Raw genomic sequence first — 27,228 nt, 5'->3', positions numbered from 1 at the left:
TGCTGGAACGGAGGCAAGATTGGAGGAATTAAGTAAAAAGGAAGAATGGGGAGAGTTCAAAGGGGGAGGTTGAAAGGTCGATAAGTTAATGTTACAGTGTATATCAATGTTATGTTATGTTTGCAATCCTGTCCTAATAAATGGCCTTTTACACTAATAAGTGAGTGTCGACTATTATGTCCCGATTGTTGTATGTGACATAGAGTTGCTATCGGTAAAGCTGTACACATCAAAGATGGCGTCGGCATGTTCGGCACAGGTCTGGACCAGTATTTTATTTTCTCCCCTCTCAGCACATTTTACAAATATGCAATAAGCCTGTTTTTTATATTACGGATTATGCTTATGTTATGGATTGTAACTGAGAAGAGTGCTTGTGTGTGCACGTGTGCGTGTGAGATCATGCATTGTGTTATTTTGTGTGTGCTTGCATGCCTTTTGGAGTGTGTTCATGCATATTGGTTGATGCTCTTGTTTACTTGTCTTTTTGTGTAGTGTGCGTTAATGTTTGTAATTACTCCTCGGTAGCTGCAACAGTTGTGTTGAGTCAAGGAATAGATATAACATTTTTATGATTGAACAGGCCCTCCTGGATTTTTCGGCCTAAAATGGCAAACATTACGGTAAAAAAAATCAGAATTTGCGATCCCTAACCCCAAACTTTTCTTTATTTTTGCGGCAGGCATAACGTGTGCTTGTCACAAAATGGTCTGTCACTACCAGAGAATCTGACGTCACTTTCTGTGACCTGGCAGAGTGTCACGCAGCACCGCACCTCTGAAAAGGAGGGTGTCTGATGCCAGAGGGTGCATATCTAAATCAGAAAACTCGCACAAACGCTGTTCCAAAGATACACAGGGCTGAAAGTGGCATATGGACTGGGAGGGTACTGGGGAGAGAGCACTATGAGTGTCCTGGAGTGGTTTAGGAGGGGTGTTTACCATGAAAGAGAGGAGACACAGGAGGGGGTGGCGCTATACAGGAGACCATGTGGCGTCACAGCCAGAGCTGCCAACTTTGGACCTGAGGAACCAGATTTAAGTCCCTGCATTGTTTCAGTATCCTGCGATTCTGGACAAATCACAATCTCACCACACCCTAAACAAGCATTTACAATGCAACGGGTCTCGCGTTTGCTCATGTTAGAGCAGATCGCGTTGTAAACTCCTAACCCGACTTTTCACCTATCGGGCAAAAGTGCCTTTATGTACATAACCCGAAAAAGTGAAATCAACTATGTAAAGTGCTCAACTTTTGCCAAGCGAGATCGCGCTCGTAAATTAGTGAAAAAGAAGTCCACGAGCCCGATGGAAAAAAGCAAGCCTCGCATGTTTTCTGTACTTGGTCGCTGCGCTCGAGGGGGGCTAGCCACCGTAAAAGGCATGACGTATGCGTGCCTTCGACTAATGAAAGCAAGCAGATTTTATTAGGCAAGCCTACTAACCAATAAAAAACACTGACGTGAAGTTGACAGGGCTCCGAGCCCTTTTCTAAATACAAAAGAGTCTCGCTGCGATACGCATGCGCGAGCGCATGCAACGCAGGCTTGACCCTAAAAAGGGAACCTAGGGTATTCTAACTGGAGCTTATGTAAATCACTTCAATATATTTCGAGTCTGCGCTATATAATGCTTGTAGTAAAACAAAGTCTCTAGGGTCAGCAGATTATTGGCTCAGTGCAGAGCCAATAAATGGAGCGAGCGCCGTGTCAGAATAACCGCCTACAACAAAGCACATTGGCTAAATCACGCTACAATAATGATTCTTAACATCATGTAACTACAAACTTAAACACAATAAGGTGTGGAAAGATTTCACAGATATATTTGTTTTTTCCTTTTAAATATGTGGACAGTTTTGATTACCAGACAAGCTTCTGATATTTGCATGAAATACAAGACAAACAAAAAGCAAAATGTATGATAAAATATTATTATATTGGGGTTTACTGTCTAAGGTTTTGCATTTGTACTTATGTGGTGCAAAATTATACAAATCACTTACCTACAATTGTAAAAGACAGTGGGCACAGTGTGAAATTGCATACTGCTTTGCAAGCACCTGTGCAACCAGTAGTAAATCACCCTGGTGGCTTTATCACACAAGGTGCCAAGGTCACCTTTTGAAAGCAAGACTACATTGAAAATGAGACACTGCCATGTGTGACACCTTCAAACTGTCCTGTCTTTTTATTTGAGAGCTCTTTAAACTTGTTGATGCTGAGGCCCTCCTGTCAAAATCTTTCAGGCGTGAGGACCCCTTCCTGACAAAAAATGCTAGAACTTGGTACTCCTCATCATTGACAACCATAAACACCCCCAATTACCACAGCAAATCATTTTTACGGGGTAGAAATCATATTAATCAGTGTTTAGCAAGCCAAAGGTTTGTGTATGACTCCTGGTTATGTTCTTTGGTTGCTGTTGTTGGCTTCAGTCATGTTTGGGGGGATGTTGGAGAGCCTTGAGAGTCTGAGCACAGAGAGCCATGTGACAGCGTTTCCCAACCCAGTGGTATAACATCCTCTGCCGCCATGCACCATAGGGCTTAATTAATGTGTGAACCTGGGACACACTGCTTTCTTTCTCGGCTGCTGCCTGGGAGTGAGAACTGGCCTAGGTGCAGGGATGCAACCATACGATGGGGCAGGCTCTGTCTTGGCAGGACAACAGCTGTGGCAGCAGCTTGCACAGTACTGAGGGACAGTGCATGTCTGCATGACTTAAAGGTGGGGTCACCCTCACTTTAAAAAAAACACATATACAGAGTTTAATTTAAGCCCAAATTTAACAGAGTGGTTGCACATTGTCAATGAGGCATGCACCAACATGGTGGCACAAGCAACAGCGCGAAAAAGAAACATGTCTGCTGTTTGCCGCATGGGCTGTGCAGTCTCAGCTGAGGTCAGACTGCTGCAGCTAGCGCAGCTGAGCCCCCAGGCCTGCTTGACCAGGACCAGCTATAATGTGAGGAGTGAGCTGTACTCACAGAGGTGTCAGTGCAGTGCAGTGCAGTGCTGCAGTTCTAGTCAACCTCCCACCATCCGCACAGGAATGAGTAGCCAGACCAAGCAGCTGTCGAAGTGCTTTAAAGAAACTAAAGAAACTGTGATGCTGCATGCAACAGGGATGGTGTCAGTGAGCACGGGGTGGGATCAAAGGTGTGGCTAAAATAAACAATTCTGTAAGTTTTTTAGGTCTCTCACCGTCAGGTAGCAACATATAAATTAACATAAAGCTTAAAATAAAAATAAATATAAAAAGTTGTTACTCACTGGGAAATTAAACCTCTGTTAGGTAATGCACTGCAGTGGTCTATGTGTAGCCAGCCAGCCACACAGTTAAATTTTAGATGGTGCAGTGGAAAATAGTGACCTGTGTAATTTTAGTGCTACGAGGTCACAACCTGTGACAGAAAGCACTGTGAATATGTGTCATTATTTTTACCTTGCATTACAAACAGTATAAAATATACTGCTACATAAGACTGCTACTAAAAGTTTTACGATGCAATGGTTCTTCCAAAATATAGATTTTAGCAATACCCAGACTTTTACTTAGCTGCCTCTCAACACCTCCTTGGTGTAGTAAGCACAATGTAAATACAATTAAAAGTAGTCACATCACAGCTCAGTTGTTAATTGCACTATCATTCAAAATAATAAACCTTTGTTATCACAAAGAAGATCAATTAAAGCCAGTACTGGCTCCCAAGCAGCCTTTAAATTTGCAGGTCACCCTTTATAATTGCAGATTAACTCATAGTGAACATTTGCATTTCTTTCAGGCATCAGATACCCTGGCAGGAAGTTGTTTATCTGTGTGCCTGCCTTTGGTTTCACAGCCAAGGACACGCCCTGAATGACACTTCAGCTGAAGCATTAAACTATCAGAATTAACTGTCTCGGGGCGTTGGCTGACAATAGGGCTGAAGAATGCGTGCCTCCTTTCCCATGACTCCACAACCCCCCTGGGGGTCGCCCCCTAAGATTGAAGACCTCTGTTTTAATCGGAGCAACTTTACATTGTTTGCTTTGAGTTATGCTTTTAACATTGTAAGAATAAACTCAAACTTCCCAGTATTCAAATAGCTGCTGGCTGGAAAACCAGAACAGTCTAATCATGACACATTGCCACTTTGTACCTGTAACTACAATTTACTTGTTAGAAAATATTATTGTGCTCTGTTTTGAAACCATGTGATCCTGCCCATCATTTTTAAGTTGATCTTACCAGATAGTGTATGCAGGTTCCCATTGCAAGGCATATTGTGGGCTCAATCAGAACATACAGGGGCTTGGAGCCTGTGCTTTGCTTACCCTTTGATGGCTTTCCTATAACACTCATTTGACTTCTTTTTATGTGTCCAAGGTATCTTTCTTGTGTTTGTCCATCGAGCATTGCCTCTTTGTGATCTCTCTTGCCTTTCAGGCACTACATTTTTCTTTTCAGTTAAGCACTCCAAAGAGTGATTTTGCGTTCAAGCTGTCCCCACTGTGTAGTATTCTACCCCTGAACTCTGTCATGCTCTGTCATTGGTGCCCCTCTCCCCATATACCTCCATCTTGTGCTCCCCCTAGTGTACTGCCCCCATTGCTTTTTCACCCTTGTGCTTCTCCCTACCTGTTCCATGTTTATCTGTCACAAGTTACTTTCATCCAATGCTTCTCCTCCCCACCCTTTGAGTTACTTTTCCCACCACATTCCCTCCTCTCTCATGCATTGCTACTCCTCCACATCCTTGTACTCCCATCTTTCCTGCTTGCCTGAGTGCTACTTCCCCACCTGCTCCATGTTGCTGTCTTGCTCGTTGCTCCTTCACCCAGCACCCGCCCCCTCTGTGTTGCTTCTTCTTCTACCTCTGTGTTGCCTTTGGCCCTGTGCTGCTTTCACCACCATGTTGCTTCCACCACCAGTTATGCTCCTACAGCTCCCTTTGTCTTTTCCACAGTACCCATTAAAAAATGCTTTTGGATTTTTTTTTTCTTTTTAGTTACATACCCAATTGATAATTAAATAGAAAAAAGTTGCCTGCATCATTTTGTATTTTTTTTGTCACCATATGAGTGGTGTATGCGCCTACAAAATAATGGGGACTGACGCCTCAAAGACATTATAATGAATTATTTAGCCATGCTGAGCTATATCATAGATGCTGTACAGCAAGGTTTAAAGCCACTGGCAAAGCCAATATATCACAAAGGTGAGACTTAGGTCCTGATTTATACTTTTTGGTGCAAAACTGCACTAACACAGTTTTGCACCAAAACGTTTAGCACCGGCTTGCACCATTTATGTGCACCAGCCGGGCGCCATATTTATGGAATGGTGCATACAGGTGCAAAGGATAGACTGGCGTAAAAAAAAAAAATTACGTTAGTCGTTTGGGGCTGGCGGTATGAAAGAAGGGGGTTTTGCACCCAAAAATGACAGTAGGCCTGTTCGAGTAAAACAAAATGACTAACCTGACTAGAGTCATTTTCTGACGCAAAACCATCCATACCACATAACTCCTGTCTTAGAAAATACAGGAGTCATGCCCACCACCCCAATGGCCAGCACAGGGGGCCAGGGTCCCCTGGGCATGGCCATTGCACCCAGTGCCATGTAGGGGGGCCCATTTCATGCCCCCTAATGGCACTTTAAAAACAGATTCTTACCTGTGCTTACCTATACTTACCTGGGATGGGGTCCCCCATCCTCCGCTGTATCTCTGGTGTGGGTGGGAGGGTCCCTCGGGCCTTGGAAGAGCACCTGTGGGCTTATTCCAATGTGTTCCACAATGTAAATAGGCGCACAGGTCCACTAACACCTGCTCTAACCCAGGCGACAACAAATGGTGCAAATCAAGCTTTGCACCAATTTTTGACCCCTTCTTCCCCTGTGAGTGATTTTTGCATGGGAGAATAAATATGGCGCCAGGGCCTTAGAGTCATTTTTTGCACAGGAACGCCTACTTTGCATCTCATTGATGCAAAGTAGGTTTCCACGTCCAAAAAATGACTTAAACTCCATAAATTTGGCGCTAGAACAAAGTATAAATATGGCGGTAGTTTTGCACTGAAGTTGCGTAAAACAAAATGACACAAATTCAGCGCAAAGCAAGTATAAATATGCCCATTAGTGGCTTTGACAATGCTTGCTTTATTTGCTGTACAAACTGCCTCTGAAATTATACTTAGCTCACAGTGCACATGTTTTTTGTGTTTTGAGTCACGTTGCTGTGCTGCTGCCTATGCAGTGTCTGTGTATGAGAGAAGCTTGCACTGATACGTCCTGTGGCAACCCTGTTCTGTGTACATTAGAAAAATGTTTCACTGCTGCTGCGTTGCGGAATGCATTTAATGCATGTAATACATTTTTCTTTATTTATTAGAGAAATTTACATTCTATTTTTTCTGCATTGAGCAGGGCTGCCACAAAGGAAGGACAGTTCTTTTCCTTTGTTCTGTGCATTTTGGGAGCCCCACAATCCTCAACAGGTATTTACAATATAGTAAGCAGGTATGACCTGTTGCTTCATGATGTAGCCAAATACTGTTTCCCCTCTACTCAGCCCATGTTTCCTTACTTATAAGCTGCTCTTTGAGTTGTAAATCGAGGAAAGGGCCGTCACATTTTTGCCCCCCAGACCGACAAAAGCTTGTGACATGCCTGGCATGCGAGGCCAGATAATCATAGCCTGCTGTTGTCTGTGTTGGAGCTGTTCTCTGTGTGAAGCTTACTTACCAGTGCTAGGGCTGCCCGCAATGCCCTGCTTGTGCTGATCCCGCCCTGGGTCTAAGTGAAGTTTACCTTGCTACTGCATTCTAGCTGCGAGGTAAACTTGTTTTGTAGCTGTTCATGCTGTACTTGTGAGGCAGAGCAAAGCTTGAACTACAGCTGATGACTTCTTTTTAGGTTCTGGTTAATAGTAACTGTGCAAAAAATAAGAGTTTTCCCCATTTTTCAAGTTTTCTTGCTCATCAAAGGGAGAGCCATGACAAATAAACCTTGGGACATGTGCATGTTTTGAAGCACGCCGTTTGTGTAAACAACGTCCTGTAAAATGATGAATCTGCTCCCTCGACTTTTCAGAAATGGGCAGTAAAATCTCACCAATCACAAAGGACAGGATCACTACTGTGGCAAATTTCGGACAGAGCTGTATAAACCTTATCACACTGATTTTATTTTACGTTCTCCACACTTGGCTGAGTCTGCAACACATAGGTTCATGAATAACATTTTATGGTATATGAGGAGTAGTAACAATGAAGCTATCTTGGAAAACAAGCAGACATTTAAAAAAAACAATGTATATTCTAGCTAAATGGGAAAGCATATAGAAAACGCAATCTGCGTAAACACTTGCTGACTCCTCTCCATCTGCTCTTTTTGGCATTGTATTTGTCCTTTCAAGCCAGAACGCTTTCCCCTGGGCCTTGCACTTTAATTCATGGACTTTATCAAATTTAATCTCATCCTGCCTCAAATGTCTAGAGTAGAAGTTACCTAGTTATCATTACGTTTGAAGATGTTGATTTGTCCTAATGTACACAGCATATACAGACTGCAAAGAGTTGTGTAGTCCATGATGTTCGTCATTTTCTTGACACATTACCGAATTAATAAAATGTCTTTATCTCTATATATGTCTGTTTGTGTCAGTGTACCGTTGAGTTAGCCACGTCACTCTAGCAGGGGTCTCACACAAAATTGATATAATGCTGATTTAATAACAGCAGAAGGAACAGCAGAAGAAAATAAAAAATAACATCAGTGGGTGCTTTAAGCCCGGATGAAATTGTACTGAAATTTATGAAAAGGGTGTTTTTTTTAGTACATTTTGGATATTTCGTACATATTTAACTTGCCTTCAAATCGTCCCTTGTTTAAAATGATTCTCAATGAATTCTCAGAACTGAATATCTACTCATCTGGATCAGGCGTCCCACTCACCAGCCAAATGTAGAGGGAAGCAAAGTCCAAAGTGTAATTCAGGGGATAACCTCTGGGCAAAGCAGCTACCACTTGTACAGGTTTAGCTGATTTGTAATGACTAACTATTTTATGCTAAACTAAACAAATGTCCCTGCTGGTTTGTACACTACTCCGAATTGTAAACCTCTTGCAGATCCTAGGTGTGATGTTTCTCTGAGGCAGGTAAGAAGGCCTTGCTGCCCAGGATGCATGTTGACTACTAAAGTTGCGCTCCATCCAAGTGACTGAGGTCACCCTGGAGGAATAATGCCACCAGTTGACATGAAAGTAAGAGAAGATCAGTAGAGGAGAGTTCAGGAGGAATATTCTCACCCAGCACAGAATGCTCCAGGTGTCACTAAGGGATTTCTGAGCAGGGTCATTTTCATGGCAAACACTCTTTCTTGTTCAACACTGCCTTATCCTGATGACGTCAATGGTCAACAGCAACCTCCTTCTAAGATCCCATTGGGTAGTCCAGTATGAAGGTCATAGAGGGGAGACAATTCAGTTCCCTGAATACTCGAAGGGAGCGCTACTCACTTGAACACAAAACTCTTTGAAAGCAAAAGGTTTTTGCTCAGCTCCTGTAGTGACCCTTTTTGTATATGCATCTTTTCCAAACATTATATTTTTTCTACAACATTCTCAGATCATAAACTTCACATCAGCAGACTCACATTGTAGAAAGTATTTGGTCTTCAGGTTCAGACAGGATTATTCCACTTGTTCAGACTTTCCTGACCCACGCACTGTGAATGCCGAGTACTAAAAGCTTGCGTTAAACTGTCCTTCAGATGAAAGCTGCATCTTGATATCTGGGCTGCGCAGTGGCAGGCATCTGACTGCGGCAGTTCCTTTGGCAACTGCTTGAAGTATGTGCGCTGCAGCTTCAGGTCTCGCAGGCATACATTATACTGCACGACTAAGCAGTGATTGCATTCTCTGAAATCTGTGATCAACAGCGGCTTTCATATGCTTGGCTGAGGGACCCAGAACTGCAATTTCTTTCGAAAGTATCAGAAATTTTCTATTTAGTTTTAGGACTTGAGGCTAGTGATTTTTTATTATATTTTATGTTTTTGCTAGCTACACTATTAACGTAGCTTTTCGGCATAAGGGAATCATAAGATGCCAGAAATGGGCAAAATGGCGGCAATAACTCAAAGGAAATGCACTCTTGTCAGATGAACATTAGACACATATGAACTTTTAGGTGTCTGACTTTCCGCTTGATTTGTTTCTCACTTTTAGGTTTCTTCACCAGCATCCTAATGGATCACTAAAGCCCTAGATATTTCCCAAACCCTAAAAGTAAGAACCAATACCCTGATAGAGTTTTTTTTTTTTAAACTCTGAGTATTTTTTAAACTATAGTAGTTTGATAATCCTTTGATAATACCCTTCCACAGTTCTATTTGGATATGCAGGGCTCTCAACCATGTGTGTCGCGATGATGATCAGCTGGCCGCCTGTGGCAAGAGATATCCCTAGCTGGGTCTTGTCTCTAACACCCCTGCTTGTCTTCTTTCTGACATGATGGGTGAACCAGAGGCCCCGGCGGACAAAGTGGCATCTATCCAAGACCTATCTCTGATTATGAAACCACATTCAAAGGAGGCAGACATTTAAGAAAAAAACAGGAGTGAAGTTTGTATTCTTTTTATCATTCAAGAGCTGGTAAAAACGACTTAATTCTAACTGTATAACTTTATCCTACCATTTATTTCATTTACACATTCAAATTTCCTGCACTTATTAAGTTACACAGGTACGTTGGCTAATGTCCGGCGCCATCACTGACCTCTGAGTCCTGATCGTATATAAGAAACCAGATTCGAAGGAGATTGTAATGTGTATATATGTGTGACAGTCAAATGAGCATGATCTAGTGTTTCATGTGTTGTTTGCACAGTAAAACATTATACTACCGCTTATTTAATCTACACAGCATACTGACCTTCACTGGCATAAAGTCACCAAGGGGGAACCGATTGACAATATCAGATCCACCACCATACAGAATAGTTAATCTATAAGTGAATATAATAATAGTTATACAGGAAATTCCAACACTTCAAATCCTGGACTTCAGAGTAATAATGTTTGGAAGTATTGGTTTTCGGACAATCAGACTGACAACATCCTGCTACATTGCCCTGACTTTTCCCCTGGAATGTATGAGTTAAACATTTACTATACAGAAAAGAAACCTGATTTTCCTGATTATTAGATTTGACTGACTAAGGTACAACAAGTTTAATCGCCACCAGTGAACGTGACATACTTTCACACAACTCACTCTCATAAAGACAGTTCTGGCTTTACTCTGGTGTTTACCCCTTGGCACAGTTAACAGCAGTCAGACTGCTTGGGTTTTATTATACTTAAAGCCATCTATGCCCGTTCATAAATTGTAATTTGGAATCTTGCTCCGTCATGTTGTACTAAATATTGCATTCTAAATTATGGACTTTCATGTCATATGAATGTGATAAATATGCTTTTGTAGTCGGTGAGCTCAATTTCACTGGCAGCAAACGTGAACAATAAACCAAGGTCTGCTATTTAAAATAAATAATCCTTTGAAACTCTGAGGAGCCATGCCTTTGTTTGTTTCAGGAGGATACCAGGCTTGTGGCTACAGTTTCTGCTTTAGCTGCCTTGACCTAGGTTTCTTTAGAAGGAAGAGGTACAATGATCTGGCTGAATGCAAGGATACCTTTCTAAAGAAAACCTCATTTGTTCGAAAAGTGATTGTAAAAAATATTTTTTCAGTGAACTCCTTGTTGCAAAGGTGTTCTCCTTAGCTTTCTCCTTGGAGTATACGCTGCAAAGATGCTACTTTAAATGAAATGTGCTTCTCCACAATGTCTTGGTTGTTTTTTTTCATTTGATTTGCTTGATTTCTTAGTTTCCAGAATGACATTTATCTATTGACGTTTCTCATACAAAGCATCTGTAAAGTGTGTACTTGGCCCCTGACAATTTACTTCCATGGAAATGATTCCAAAGCTAGTTACATACACGCACTTTTGATAAAATCTACAGTAATTGCAAATCTGTCAAAGGTTCTTGAGTCAGCTGACGTTTGTTGAAATAATTATTTTTAGCATAAGCTGAAACTTTTAATCCATTCTCACTTCTGTGGCCAGAATTCCATTTGATACAACCATTGCGTATAGCTACAATTTAATTAAAGTGATTACAAATGACAGCACACTCTTCGTGTCTTTCGTATGTGTGGATAGACCTGAGAACGTTTTGCATCTGCAGAAGCAAGGTCCAGATTTATTAAGAAGTCATGCAACATATATCAAAGTAAATTTGCTGCGTTGGGTTGTGTGAACGGGCTAGAACAGAAGAGCGCTATCTCTGCTAAGATTTGGCACTGTTCTTCTCTCTCCAGGAACTGGGGCACTTTTGGCAATCATGCATCAAAGCGATACGCTTGTGCCATTCTGCACTATGTTGTGGCTCTGTAGCTTCATTTTTATGGGTGACCGCAAAGCGCTCCGTCCCGTATTTTAATCTCTCTTTGGGCTTCAAACCACGCCCATGTCACGTCAGTCACTTACATTGGTTTGTGGGTTTTCCTTTTAAAATCCGCTTGCTTTAATTTGTGAAAGACATGCATACATCATGCCTTTTCCGGTGTTTAGCCCACCTACACAGCACCAGTAAACTACTAAAAACATGCGAGGCTCAATGTTTTCAGCCTGGGGTCCAGACTACTTTATCTGTTTATTTTCCACGCAGCGCGATCGCGCTGCATTTTACATAGCGCGATCGCCCTTAGGTTTTTTTCTTTACAATGCTAATAGCTCTAACTCGAGTAAATGCGAGACCCGTTGCATTGAAAATGCTCATTTTTTTATGCTAGGGCGGTGCAAAACATTCCCCCACCCAGCCATTTTTGCAAACTGGTTCAATGAGACCATTGCACAAGTTTGTAGTTTGTAAACAGTTGTGCCACACTATACCTACACCAGATATAATGAATGCAAGGAAGCTATTCCCCTGCTATGAGGCCCACAGGAATGGTGCAGTGAAATCTACAAGATTTCACTATATCATTCTAGTGTAATTTTTAACACCTGCTCAAGGGCAGGCGTCAAAGTGACGCTAGGCTGTTTTAAATGGGCCTCCCCAAGGTTTGCTCGACTAGCGACAATTTTTTTGACGCCAGCCCAGGGATGTGCCACAACTGTGACAGAAATTGTGACGCAGCTGTGCTCACGAGAACTGTGGTGCACTGTATTGTGAATACAGCGCTACCATGGTGTTGTTAGGGGAGTGCAGGGTGGTGCTTGCAAACTGGTGCATTGTGATTGATGCGCCAGTTTGTTGTAAATTAGGCCCATAGTATTTGTACAGGAAGTAGTCTATTCTAGGAAAAATCTACGTTTTAAGGTATTGGCCACATTAAATGTGTGCTATAGATTTAAAAACATATGCAAAGAGGGGGAACTGAGTAGAGATTAAAGTACTTCTCCTCATTACTCATGCCTCAAGGAGGTGCAGGAGTTTAGCACAAATCCCTGTCCACAGTGCTATGTACACAGGAATTTGCACCAAAACCTATACAGTATTTGTTTGCATGGTAATGTCAGTGCAACACTCATGGAATGCCCCCTTGAAGCAAAGTAATTCAAGGCAGCACATTGCATATCTTTGCATTGCTTTTATTACAGTCCAACACAAATTGTGATTTGCATTGAATTGTCAATACCACCACTACACTTTGCATTGAGTTTGCGTTAATAAAGTAATGCAAAACTATTGCAAATACTTTGTAAATCTGAGCCCTATTTGTTTTGGTTGTAGTCACTCCAACTTCCTTGAACCACAGAAGCTTCCTTTCTGTTCTTGCACGTCCATTACAAGTCAGAACTCTCTTAAACTGGATGCTTTGATTAATAATAATCCCTGTCATCCCATCAGTTCACTTGCAACCACTTCAGGCCATATCTAGTGAAAATGTTCTGAAATATTACGACAAAGAAAAGCTTTTAAGAAGTGTAGTATGGAATTCATGCAGTTTGTGAATAAACTGGAATTTACTAGTCTTGTAATCTCAGATCGTCCCTACATGGAGTGCATTTACCTTTGCTCCTCATCTTCTTGCCCCCACCCATTTGGGACCTGTGTTATTTACTATCTTTAGAACCATAGCTTGTTTTCCAGTCCAGGGAGGACCTGGCCTGGCAGTTTGGGCTGAGAGCAGGGACAGGAACGTTTTGCATATGGCAGGGTCCAAATTGGAATGGCGTGGCACGAAAAAAGCAATGGATTAATTATTCCGTCCAACATCTGTTCTTTTTGCATTTGTCGGCCTAAGTGGGAAGGGTATGCCCAGATGTGTGTCCCGTGCTCACTTTGCCACTGGATTAAGCCTACTTTGGCTGATGAAGGGTGACACCCCCGAAACAGGTCCCCGGATGCTTGTTTTCCAGTCCAGGGCAGACCTGGCCTGGCAGTTCAGGCTAGACTGTTCCCATGGGGAGCAGGGTCAGGACTAATGTGCATACGGCTGGGTCCAAACTGGAATGGAGTGGCGAGCAAAAATTGATGGATTTTGGCCCAGATCTGTGACTGGGTGAATGTTTGAAATTGTTCAGCATTCCATCCTTCATCTGTTTTTTTGTATTTCTTGCTCTAAGTGGGAAGGGTATGTTCAGATGTGGATCCCGTGCTTTCTATGCCATCGGACTCAAGCTAGCCTGGCTGATATGGGGTGATACCCCAAAACCAGTCCCATACCTCTTGTTTTCCCATCTAGAGAGGACCTGGCCAGACAGTTCGGGTTGGTCTGTTCCCATGGGGAACAGGGTCAGGACAGATTTGCATATGACTGGGACCAGTCTTTAATGGTGTGGCAAGCAAAAACACAATGGATTTAGGCCCAGATCTGTGACTAGGTGAATGTTTGAAATTGTTCAGCATTCCATTCTTCATCTGTTTTTTTGTATTTCTTGCCCTAAGTGGATGGGTATGTTCAGATGTGGGTCCCGTGCTTGCTATGCCATCGGACTCAAGCTAGCCTGGCTGATATGGGGTGATACCCCAAAACCAGTCCCATACCTCTTGTTTTCCCATCTAGAGAGGACCTGGCCAGACAGTTCGGGCTGGTCTGTTCCCCTGGGGAACAGGGTCAGGACAGATTTGCATATGACTGGGTCCAGTCTTTAATGGTGTGGCAAGCAAAAACACAATGGATTTAGGCCCAGATCTGTGACTGGGGTGAATGTTTGACATTGTTCAGCATTCTGTCCATCAACAGTTCTTTTTGCGAATACAGGATAAACAGAATGACATTATAAATTAGAACCATTATGTATAGGTTTAACAGTCATCTATTCCTAAATTAAAAAGCTGAGGTTTGCAAATTTGGCCCTTAATCTATTGATATAATAATGAATTTCATTGCTGCTGTCGGTATTAATATTGCTAAGAGAAAAATATTCTCTTTGTCTTAAACAATACTCATGCAATATGTCTTTCAGAGATAACTTTTGTGAAATGCCTCACACTATGGTATTAGGGGTGTTAAAATACAATTTTGGTTTAACCTTTCATCAACAATGGACAGTGGTACAGCTCAGCAGTAAAGTTTGGATGTGCCATTATCAAAATGTACTGCCATGCTCAGAAGGTAATTAGATGCAGGGAAGGAAATCAGGCTGAAACTATGACTTTCATTGAATATACTGTCTATGATGTTATTTCAGCAAAATACGGGAATTATTTCACAGGCCTGCACACACCTTGACATGAGGCCCTCACACCAAATACAAATAACATCCCAGGTAACCATCCTTAAAAAGTTGAGGTTTCATAGGAGGTCATGATATAGAATAATATAGATATCAAGAACCCATTCTGATACCATAACAGTTATTTGAAGGAGAACGGTATCATAGAGGTCTCCTACAGTAGAAATGTAGGATGAAACCGTTTGGCCTTTTTAGGCCTTACTTATGCTCCGAATTTAAATAAGGCTCATTTTCCCACTAGGTCAAACAGTTAAGGCCGAAAGGCTGTATAATGATTTAATCAAATCCAGTCTTTTGATTCAAGCATTAGAATCCATTTCACAAAGATATTTTCAGCCATAACCATATATTACACCTAAAAGAACCTCCATCCAGAGTCGTAGGGCTCCACCCACACTTTACAGTTTTCTACATGAATTGGGCCGCTGAGGGCCAAGTCAAAGGAGCATTTATGAGCACGGAAAGTACTGCTACAGGAGTACTCTTCTACATGCTCTTTCTTGCATTTGTAAATTAGCCCTGACGTTTCCAAATCTGTATTGGTAAATGTGCAAGGAAACATCTCTATTTGTGCTAATTGTGTCTGAACGTTCCCTGAATAGTCCCAGTTTACATACTTTGGGCCGATTCACAAATACATGTGACAGTATGTAAAAGTGTGCTACAGGAATACCAATATATGTACTCAGAAATGACTTTGTCAATAGGCCCCTTGATCTTTTATCACACCAGTTTTATATGATGTTAACATATGTTTAGAGTAATCATACACATAACTAAAACATTAAAATGCAGTAGAGGAGGAAGGCATACCATGTGGGTGTTTCTATTTCATTGTAAAACAGTGAATATTATTTACATGCCTGTGCTACAGAAGATACATTATCCATGCCAGACCATAAAATCAAAAGTGTTTTTATTCAAATGAAGCAAGGGGAATATTTTAAGAAATGAGAAAAAGCTGCTTTAATTTTCTTTGAGCATTTTTGTGGGATAATATGCAGCCCATTCAAACGACTGAAATAATAACGCTGTGGGATGGTTTTGCGGATGCAGATGTCTTTCTTTATTTACTGTTCATCAGCATTTGCACCTCTGAGGAAATTCTAATTGCAGCAAACTAATGAGTTTCCAGCCTAGCAATCATTACCCATGTGTGAAATATTGTTTTTGATAAACCTTCGTTTTTTTAGCTTTTTCTGCATTTTTAGGAAACCAATGGAATTTTGAAAGAAAGAAATTAGCATTTAATATGGGCGGGAAATCCTCCAGAGGGCTTTCGGAGAATAATGAAAGAAGAGAGAGCTGCACTTTAAAACATTTGCAAGATGAGAGTTATGTTAATCTTTCTTAAGATTTGCATTTTGAAGTTTGATTACATTTTATAGTTTGCCAACTGTGAGTTGTTACTGCTACATAAATATGTGAGGCACATTCTGACAAATTCTTGCAAATATTTAAATGTTGAGCCAATGATTAGCACAGCAACATTTCCCCTGATAATCTTTGCACATAAAGAGAGACTCTTAGAAAGGTATGGCATGATCCTGCAGACAAAAGTGAAAAATAACTTAGCTGGTTTCACCTTCCGATCCGTGCTTGCCCAAGGACTGTTAGAACTGTTTTGGAATGTGTTACGTTATTGACATATTGACACATTTGTAGTTTTTGATGGGGCAAAAAAAGAGCCAGACATTTTTAAAATTGCTAACTTTGAATGGATGTGGGTTGCATCTTGCACACAAATCCCTCCACAACACCGGCCCAACCTACCTCAACGAAAGAGTGAACTTCCACACTCCCACACGCAACCTCTGATCAGCCGACCTCGCCCTAGCCACAGTCCCCCGCATCCAACGCACCACCACAGGAGGCAGGTCCTTCTCCTACCTTTCCCCCAAAACCTGGAACTCCCTCCCCACCAACCTTCGCAAAACCAAAGACCGCCTGCTCTTCAGAAAGAACCTCAAGACATGGTTGTTCGAACAGTGACCCTCCCTGCCCCCCAGTTTACCCCCCCAACGCCTTGAGACCCTCACGGACGAGTAGTGTGCTCTATACATTTTTTTGAATGATTGATTGATTGATTGACTGACGGTTTTATAATACCCGTAATGATAAACTTATAATTCCGCATTGGTGCAGTAAATGCTATTAAAGGCCCTATTGGAATTAAGAGGCTACTAGTAGATGACGATAAAAATGAATCTCAAATGTTCTGTTGCCACAAATGATTATGATTTCAATACGGATTAGTCATAAACAACATAGCATATCAAAACCAATCAGGCATGAGTAATAATAGCCAATTTGCCAATGGCAGTCATAAAAAGAACTTGCACGATGTTCATAGACTTTACACAGCTCCATGAACCGTTTGAAAATGCATACCTCTCATGAATGCTATTTAAAAAATGAAAATAGTCTGATGTGCTCTGACTCAGCTGGAGATCAGCATTTGACTCACCTAATGGGCCAGAGGCTTTTTTTCATGACTATATAGGATAGAAAAAGGAAAGATAATGAAGTCAACATTAAATCACCGCAAAATTGTGAGTGCTGCATTGTCCTTCTATTTCCATTTTCCTTCAAACCTTCCCTTTTCCACATCCTCAAGGAACATGTACCAAATTGAAAGCTGCATTACTTTCAGCTATGCTGGGTGAAGGGTAGAAGCACTGAGAGACGATGAGACTTCTGAACCTCTTTTGCTGTTGTTGGCAGTGGCAAAGTAAGGGTATCATGGCCCCTGTCCCACTTATGGAAAATAGGCCCATTGGATAGTAAAAGACAGACAGAATACCCCGGCGGCCAAGTGCCAAGGAACCCCCAGAACTACTGATACCCATGTGCCTGGTGGCTGCAACATCACTGCCGTCCATTAGGAAATGAAGGCATGAATGGGTGACTCCTTTCCTTTCTTATTTTTAAATCTCATGATTATGCTTAATTTCTTTAAACCTCATATGCAGTTTCCGGGGGGGGGTCAATAAAATCTGCTTTTAATGTATTTTCCAACACACTACTCAGTTTTCCCGAATGCTATCTCAGTATGCCGACACAGTTTTTCTTATGATTTGGATTGAACAGAACACGTTGATAAAATGAGACTTTTCTTTGCACTGTTTAAGTTTGATATGACTGAGTTCTAACTTTGTTTTCTATTTAAAATAATGTTGATGTAACCCAAATAAAGAATGGAATTGAAAAGGTACATAGTAAACCAGAAGCAAATACGTGGAAAGGAATAATTCAAATGAGCTTGAAAATTGAATTCAGGCTAAACTAATACTAAGAATATTGAAACATGGAAAATGAATGGGCGAATAATAAATAGGAAATTGGGCTTAGAAAGAACAGCTAGTTTGAATTACTACTTGGGAGATTAGAAAGAACAAACAATAAACAAAGCAAAAATTAATTAGTAAAAGAAGGTTGCGAGAACCAGATAATACAGTTGAAGTCAAGTACAAATTGCAAAAATGGAAGCAGCCGAGCGTGACTCAAAGAGTAAATGAATTCAATTGATAAAATAAAAAATGAAGCAAGGGATAAAGAAAGGAAGGGTGAGCCATGCTGATTAATAAGCACCTGTCATGCAAATTACTTTTATTTTAGTTCAAATTACGTACTGTTGTAACTTGGGTAAATTATGCAACACACTAACATTCCATAAAGCACTGGTGTACCTGGCTGCATTGCTATAAGGTTTCTAGGGAGGTTAAATGTCCACAACAGAACCAGGTCACTAAAAGAGAAGGTCCAGCTGACTCTACTGTATAATTTACCAGTCGGCGGAAAACTCTGTGACACTTATCTGTGGCCCTACCAGGCTTCAACCGTGCATCACTGGTCACCAGTTTAGCACTCCCATAAATTACAGCTTGCACTTTACTTCCTGCCTAATTTCTTTTTATAGACTATCTTAACTCCCAGGCAGGGTTGATTTAAGGTTGTCAAATGCCACCTCTTCTGCTTGTGGCCATTAGCATTCCAGGAAAGGGTAATATCATCAGGGATATACTGCATAGAATGCCATAACTTGTATTTATAGAATCCATTAAAACAGAAACACGTATGTTTTACCTTTTCAAATAACTGCTAATGCATCTCAAGCCTTAACCTTGTATTCTCTTTCTCTCTTCCAGGGTGGTTATTTTTCTCATCGGCCTAAAGAAAAAATGCGGACAGACAGCAACAATGAAAACTCAGTTCCAAAAGACTTTGAGAATATTGATAATAGTAACTTTGCTCCCAGAACTCAAAAACAAAAGCACCAGCCAGAACTGGTGAAGAAACCTTTTAGTAAACAAAAAGAGCACTTAAGAAGAAAACTGGAGTTAGAAGAGAAAGTAAAGGAAAACTCATTGCTGGGCAAGAATTCAAATGAAGTGTTGCAGTATGGCGACCGCACGGTCAAAAACAGCAGCTACCTGAAGGAGAGTCACAGGCCTACCAAACAGCACCACCTCAAGAAGAGCGGGAACAGCTCTCCGGAAATCAAGTATGATCTTCCACCCAAGTGTGAAATAACAGGCAAGGAGGCCATCTCAGCCCTATCACGTGCTAAGTCCAAACACTGTCGCCAGGAAATTGCTGACATCTACTGCCAGCACAGGCAAGGAAAACTGATGCCTGAGAAGGTTCCACGGTTCTGTCCTCTAGAGGGTAAGCCACTCTTGCATTAGATCATTTAAAAATTGCTGTGAAAGTTAAACATTTAATGGAACATGAACAGTGTTCGATTGACAGCACTGAGCGTCTGAGCCTTAAAATACGTTGTACATTCTAATGCATGTGTACCTCTACAGAGTGTGACGATTTATGTCTAAGGACCTGATTTAGATCTTGGCGGAGGGGTTACTCTGTTCAACGTGACTGATATCCTATGAGCCGAAATCTAAATACCATTGTTTTCTATGGTATTTAGTTTTCAGTGGATGGGATATCTATCACTGTTGTGATGGAGTAACCCCTCAACCGAGAACTAAATCAGGCTGTTAGCGAAAAAATACATTAGTGAAAACTCCAATACTTTCATGTCTTTAGAACTCATTCCATGCTTGCATGTCTTCTACTTTTTTATGCAGGGGCGTAGCTTGGTCAGTAAGATTGGCGTGGTGTGAACTTCAGATTTCCACACAATCACACTGGCCTATCTTGTTAAGAGACATTATCTGAGAAGCAGGACAAGAGGGAGGCTTTAGGGGCAGTGGAAAAGGAGAGCAGTGCAGATTTTTAGCGGTACCTAAAACAAAATATTTTGTAAAATGACCAACATTTGTTAAGAATTTCAAAACAGAGATGAGAGAGTGTGTGCATTTATGTGTTTTAGCCTGTGTGTGCATGTATAAATCCTAGGTGAAATCCGTCAGACACCTCACCATACCCGTCTGAGAGCACCTGTTGCCAACTATCTATTGCAGAATACATGTGTTAGGGAGGAGTAACACCCTATACACACTCCTGAACCTATGCTTCTGTTTCTGTGTTCTGTGCATTGTAGAACATTAGCATGCTTCTTATAACAAAAGCTTTGATTGTGCACAAATACACATTCTTTTCTGATGCTTGGCAAGAAAAACATGTTTTGACATGAAAGTTGGCCTTCTCTCACACAGCCGTGAAAATCAAAAGCCTCATTACATTTTTGCAGTTTATGCACCATTTACATCTGGTTCATTTAAGAGTAATTTTAACAGTTCAGAACAGTGTAGGAAAAACATTGTAAGTGTTTGTGAATATCCACAAAGTTATGACTGTGCGGGTCTGCATCTTATTTGCCTGATTACAAGTTAAGCGGAGTGGAAACCTGATGGGGAACTTTGCGCTGACTAGCCCAGTGTTCCTGCACCTGAATTTACTAGATGTGACAGTGCTGGACCTGATTTTATCAGCAGGAAAAACACCCAATAAAAATGCTTGAGGTGTTGGGTGCAAAAGCAGCCAAACCTCTGTGTCTGCTCCCTTGCACCTTTATCTATAGGAAGGGGAGGGGGGAGCATGCAATGCTGCCACCTTATCCGTGTTCTTTGTCTTCCTCACCCTACCACTTCAACCCATCACTCCAACCCCCACCTCCCTCACAGGTCACATTCGCCACTTGCTCAGAATAGCTGGTAAATGTGAGCAATAACCCACATGGAACTGGGAATATTGTGGAGAATTCTGACTGATAAAGCCAAATGTGCACATATATTCCCTCCTCTGTGGGGATTAACTCATAATTGCATAGTACTAGTGGGTTCTTACTGCACAGTAATGTTCAAGTTGAGTAGCATCCAGTTCAAGAGACACCTTCATACTTTTCAGAACATTTACAGCTCTAATGATATCTCCACATGCAAATATAGGCAAAGTTCATCTTTGTGAAGCAGGAAAACATTTCATGTGGTGTTTTTAGAGGTTGTTCGACGGAATACCGACTGACAAAACAACAGGTGCCTAAACAACGAGTTCGGAACACCGACCTCGTTGTTACTACTAATCCCTTTACCACTAATGCCTTAACAACGATATTTCGTTGTAAAGGCATTCCTGGTAAAGTCATTAGTAACAGGCACCCATTGATCCTGCATGCCTCACCCCACCCCCCCAACCCCACCCCAAAACCTTAAACCCCGACCCCCAACCCCCTCCCCAAAACCTAAAACGCCCCACCCCCCCAACCCCACCCCAAAACCTAAAACCCGACCCCCCACCCCTCCCCAAAAATGCACCACTCCCCAACCCCACCCTAAAACCTCGACCCCCAACACCCTCCCCAAAACCTAAAACGCCCCACCCCCCCAACCCCACCCCAAAACCTAAAACCCCGACCCCCCACCACCTCCCCAAAACCCAAAACGCCCCACCCCCCCAACCCCACCCCAAAACCTAAAACCCCGACCCCCAACACCCTCCCCAAAACCAAAAACGCCCCACCCCCCAACCCCACCCCAAAACCTAAAACCCCGACCCCCAACCCCCTCCCCAAAACCTAAAACACCCCACCCCCCCACCCCACCCCAAAACCTAAAACCCCGACCCCCCACCTCCTCCCCAAAACCAAAAACGCCCACCCCCCCAACCCCACCCCAAAACCTAAAATCCCGACCCCCCACCCCTCCCCAAAAATGCACCACCCCCCCAACCCCACCCAAAAACCTAAAACCTCGACCCCCAACACCCTCCCCAAAACCTAAAACACCCCACCCCCCCCAACCCCACCCCAAAACCTAAAACCCCGACCCCCCACCCCCTCCCCAAAACAAAAAACGCCCCACCCCCCCAACCCCACCCCAAAACCTAAAACCCCGACCCCCAACACCCTCCCCAAAACCAAAAACGCCCCACCCCCCAACCCCACCCCAAAACCTAAAACCCCGACCCCCAACCCCCTCCCCAAAACCTAAAACACCCCACCCCCCCACCCCAAAACCTAAAACCCCGACCCCCCACCCCCTCCCCAAAACCAAAAACGCACCACCCCCCCAACCCCACCCCAAAACCTAAAACCCCCAACCTCCTCCCCAAAACCTAAAACCCCCCACCCCCAACCCAACCCCATAACCTAAAACCCCGACCCCCCACCCCCTCCCCCTCCCCAAAACCTAAACCCCCCCACTTACCTGAGTCGTCGCCTCATCTGCGTCGTCCTCCCCAGCCGACTCCCTTGTTTGTACCTTAACCATGCATGTTCGTTGTTCAGGACATGCGTGGTTAAGGCACAAAATAACGAAGTCGTGGTTAAAGAAAGCGTTCCACTTTCGTTAACCAGGACTTCGTTATAAAAAAGTCGGCATAAAGGATGTTTCCCGTTTTTAGATATGCACAACGAAATCTATTGCTTTGGTCTGCATTTTTAAACAATTTACTTTTTAATATGTTCCAGATCAAAGGGAAATATATACTTATGATTTGAATTCTGCATGCTGTATAACTTTTCTTCCATTCATTCCACCTAGAATCAATACCCATTCAGAAGCTGTAATCTTGTAAAAATGTGTATGGAGTTTTTAAGAAAACGTCAAGAATATTGGCTAACGCTCAAACCAATGGTCCTAATTAACATAACTTAAAAGTTCAGAGATTTTCTCCATAGGAATAACACCTGCATTTGTAGGCTTTTGTGGGAAGTTTAAAAGATTTACAAATTGATCTGGGAAGCTCACAATAGTCATGGAAATCTTTGAGTATTCAACTGTGTTAAAATGTTCACATTCATTATGTTATGAAAGATTGTTATAGTGCTGAATTATCTATTTGGTATTATGGTGTCCCTATGGAGAATCCCCTTTCTGTAAGCTCACAACATTTTGGTGGTTTTGACTCACTACTTCTAACCTAGAAACATACTTACTTCTGTCCTTGCCAGGAGTAAATATGAAAGCATTTTCAGGGTAAACATATTTCTGAAATTATTGGTAAAAACCCACAAACTTCTGACTTTATTTATATATTCATCATCCTTTCTAGGTGGTCTCATTCAGGTAAGCCCCAACCACCCCTAAACTTCGGATATGCAAATGCCTCTATTCCTTAATTTCAAGTCCCATTTTTAGGATAAGAGTCTTTCCTATCTATTTCTGTGAAGTAAAAATATGGCATTACCATATCAGTTTGTAGATCACTTACATTGAATTTCAGTGCACAAAAACATTTGTTTGAGTGACATGGTGAAAAGTAGTCAAAAATTGTTATTTCACCTTTTAATTCTTATGTAATTTATAGATAATATTATGTCAAGAAGAAACCAGAACAAAATGAATTACGCACAAGTTGAAATTATCAACAAGCATAAATGTATTATCAAGTGATTAGGTTTGTTTCTAAAGAATTGGGCCCTTTTGCAGCGGTGTGGTGGTGGAGAGGGATGGGGAGTTAGGTGGGGAGCTATCATTATAAGCCGTTAACAAACAAACTATTTTTAAAATGTGTTCTGTTCTTCCTATGTTCTGAAGTGTTAATAAAATACGACGTTTCACCCTTTTCTCTTACTTCCTCTTATAAGGAAACAAAATCAGTTTAGCCAGTCAGTTATACTTACTTCTTTATTGAAAAGGAATTCAAATTATTGTGAATGAACGTTTGTCTCAGATAAAAAAAAACATTTTCATCCATATTCAGAAGTCAATAGCCACCCCTAGCTAAAACCTTGCATCAGTAACAGCATGTTGAAAATGATATTCAGATATACACCAAGGAAGCCATAAAAGTCTAATCTTGGCACATTATGCATACTTGTAAACTGTTGTTTTGGACAGTGAGAATAATTTCATGTGGATGTTATCATGTGACATATGCTGTAGACTTCTGCATAAGTTTCATCACAATGTCATTGACTCGCATGCCATATTACTGAGTAGGTAATTCGATGAATAATTAACACCATGACTCCAGACGCTCAGTACAGACACTGAGTAGATGAACCAATCAAAACAAGGACTTCCCCTTTAAAAGGTTGCTGCGCGAGTAGTTGCCTGATTAATGAAAGTGATGCAGATAGCTAACCATTGTAAGTGTTTTTATTTTCCTAACATTTCTTTCTGTAAACTTCAGACTGCAGCAGACTTTTAGGAGGCTATTCACTAAGGTAAAGGTAAACTTACACGCAAGTAAATCTACATGAGTCTGTTTACTCTTACACTTTATACAAACTTCAGTACACTTGGCTATTCACCATTGATGAGTGCAAAGTTACTCAAAAGTGTAGATTTGCATTTCCCCAACCTTTGGAATTCAAGGAAATGGAGCCTAATCTATGAGTGTAAAGTTACTACTTGTACCTATTCACATGTAGGTGAAGGTCTCTGCCAGTGGGGCACAGATGTCCCTGTGGTACAGTATAAGGAAAAGTTTAAGCGCTTATTCATATTAAATATAAATAATATAAATATTTAATGTGTAATAATAATGTATGTTACTTAAAAAAATAATTTTAAATCCACCACAAAATGAAAAATGAAAAAATGCCACTGCATCATCAAAATATTTTTAACAAACATTTGATCATTTTAGTTTATTGAATTTAAATTTAAAATTGCTTTTCTCAAGTTATCAAAAAACTCACCTACATTTTCAAATGGTCATTTGTTTATTATGTAGTAAAAATAATTTACAATTATCCATAGAATTAAGTTAATTTAACTATCTAAAAAATGCAAGTTACATTGCTGTTTAAATTAATACATGTTATTAACATATTTTATAATGAACTAATATTTGTTTTGGTTACATATATTTATTTTATATTAAACTGCAATTACTTATATTTAAAAAAAGTTAAAAAGTTAATTTATTCTAACATTAGTTCATATGGGCTTTTATTGTAAAGCCCTACCTCCATTATTTTCTAATGGAAGAAGTTGCTGTACCAGTTGTTTGCCATGTGTGGTTTTGGAAGTAGTCCAGCTCTGGGCTGTAGTAATTTTATGACTGTTTTGGGTCATTTTATAGCTGTAGTAGCAGTGACGTGCAGTTTGTGACTAGGAATAGTCTTACTGCTTTGTGAGTGAGCACATTCCCTTTCTTAAAACCCTCCCTAGGCCCTCACTTTAACCCTCCTTACTCCTCACAAAACCTCTCTGATGTATTTGCAATTAATCATCATTTCCCTGTCACTCCCCCTTCCCTCCCACATTGAGTACTAAAACGTATACCTACATGTGCATAGAACTCCGCAGTTGGGACAAAGTTCTTTGCACTTAAAAATTGAGAGAGGGAGAGGCATCAACCCTCGCATGTAAGTAAGTTGGTAGCATTTTTTATTACATTAGTCATACTTATGTAGTACTACTAAACATACTACAGAATGCAATTTATGCATAAGTACCTTTGAGTGTAAGGTACAAACAATAACCCACTAAAGCATTCACAAATTTAACAAAAGAATGCTTTCAAAGGGTCCAAAGCCAGACCTATGAAATCATAGGGGTTTGAAGATGGTCCAATAATGGTTTAAATCTGTCTTATCTCCTTGTATATACAAATAGATTTTACTCTTGATCTTCCAACCGACTATGGGTAGGCTCAATGCTTCATTTACAAAATAAAATACTTCAGGGGACAATAGTTTCCTTCAGAGCCCACCTCAGGCTCTGAGGAATGTTGTGGTTGCCAGTTACCAAGGCTGCCTAGTCTTGAATCCAGCTGATGCCTATTTTTCCATGAACCTACACTTCCCATCTATTTATCCTAATATTGCAGGTTCATTTTATCTGCATTTCTCTCTTTTTTTACTGTGTTCCTTGTTTCACTCCTCATTCTTTCCCCCTTTACTACCTTATTCTCTCCCATTCTGGGTCAAAGTATATTGATGAAAAATAAGTTCCTGTCCTCAAAACTTCGTGCCGGTGGCCAGGGCCGGCTGTAGTGCTACATGGCAGCATACTCTGTGCGTTCCTACAGAAGGCCCTAGTCTTTTATACAATGAGGCCATCACTGAGATCTGAAGAATCATCACATCACAAACAGAGATTTTTGAGGTGCCTGTGTCTATAGGTGGCAATAATGTAACTAATCTGGTGGTTACAAGGTGCAGCATTCAAGGCTGTTGGTTTGTCGCTGCCTTGCTGAACTGCACCTTTGCCCAACTGCTGGCTTTTCTTGGAGCCAGCAGAGTGGGGTGAGAGCCTGGCTGACTTTAAGGAGCAATGGGCCAGCACACACCTGCTTAACTGGTGCAAAGAGAGTGACCCACTGAGCCTCAATCAAACCAGTGCTAAGGCATACCTAAAAGACCCTCAGAGAGAACAGTGTATGGGGGACTGAATTAGAGTAAATAAGTGGTGATCTCTTTGGGCCCGATTATGCATGGAAACCACTGGTGGAGGATGCATGAGAAAACACACATGATGCCTGATGCATCACCAAAAGGCAATGAGCTAAAAGAGCAAAAGTAGCCCACCGCTCTATGCCATAATGTCAGAGAAGCGGCTGATGCATGTGTTCCAACATTAACACAGTGACTTCGCCTCCATGCACTGTGACAGCCAAGTCTAAGAGAAGATGGAGAAAGGAGGATTTTTCACCATCAGTAGAGGACCACAGAGTAATGGCAACAGTGAGCACTGTGTAGAATGTGATTATGAAGAGTAGTTAACAGCAGGGGAATCAAGACAATATGTTCAGAAACAGCTGAAAACAATGTGCATTGACAGGGCAGTGAAGACAGTGGAGGACAAACTTGAGGGATTGAGTAACACAGTGCTGGACATATAGAGACTGGGATGCAATAAAAGGAAAACTGCACGCATTGGAAGACCAGATGCAGAAGACATCACATGTAGTGGGACTGATAGTAGCTTTCATAAATAAGGTGATTGATGACAAGGCGATTATCACCACCAAGAAACACCTAAGTTGATCAATAGTACAGGGAGCCTCCTCTGGGAGGGAATATAAGATCAGTGTTGAGGTGGGGATCAGGTTGAGTTTAATTAAAAATAATATGTTCCTTTTCTGTATCTTACCCCCTTACTTTTTCCTCATCTTCCCACCCCTCCCAACCC

General features: G+C 41.4%; 1 protein-coding gene across 1 annotated transcript in view; it reads left to right on the top strand.

The window, feature by feature from the left end:
• The window catches only part of XYLT1 (xylosyltransferase 1), a 644,618-nt gene that overhangs the window by 219,904 nt on the left and 397,486 nt on the right, over nucleotides 1–27,228 (top strand). The window contains exon 2 of the mRNA XM_069210190.1: nucleotides 18,886–19,405. Within this exon, the coding sequence (XP_069066291.1) occupies nucleotides 18,886–19,405 (520 nt within the window). The remainder of the gene's footprint in view (nucleotides 1–18,885; nucleotides 19,406–27,228) is intronic.

Source organism: Pleurodeles waltl, chromosome 10, assembly GCF_031143425.1.
Source record: "Pleurodeles waltl isolate 20211129_DDA chromosome 10, aPleWal1.hap1.20221129, whole genome shotgun sequence".
Classification (NCBI taxonomy): Eukaryota; Metazoa; Chordata; class Amphibia; order Caudata; family Salamandridae; genus Pleurodeles; species Pleurodeles waltl.
This window is presented reverse-complemented; position numbering and strand designations above follow the sequence as displayed.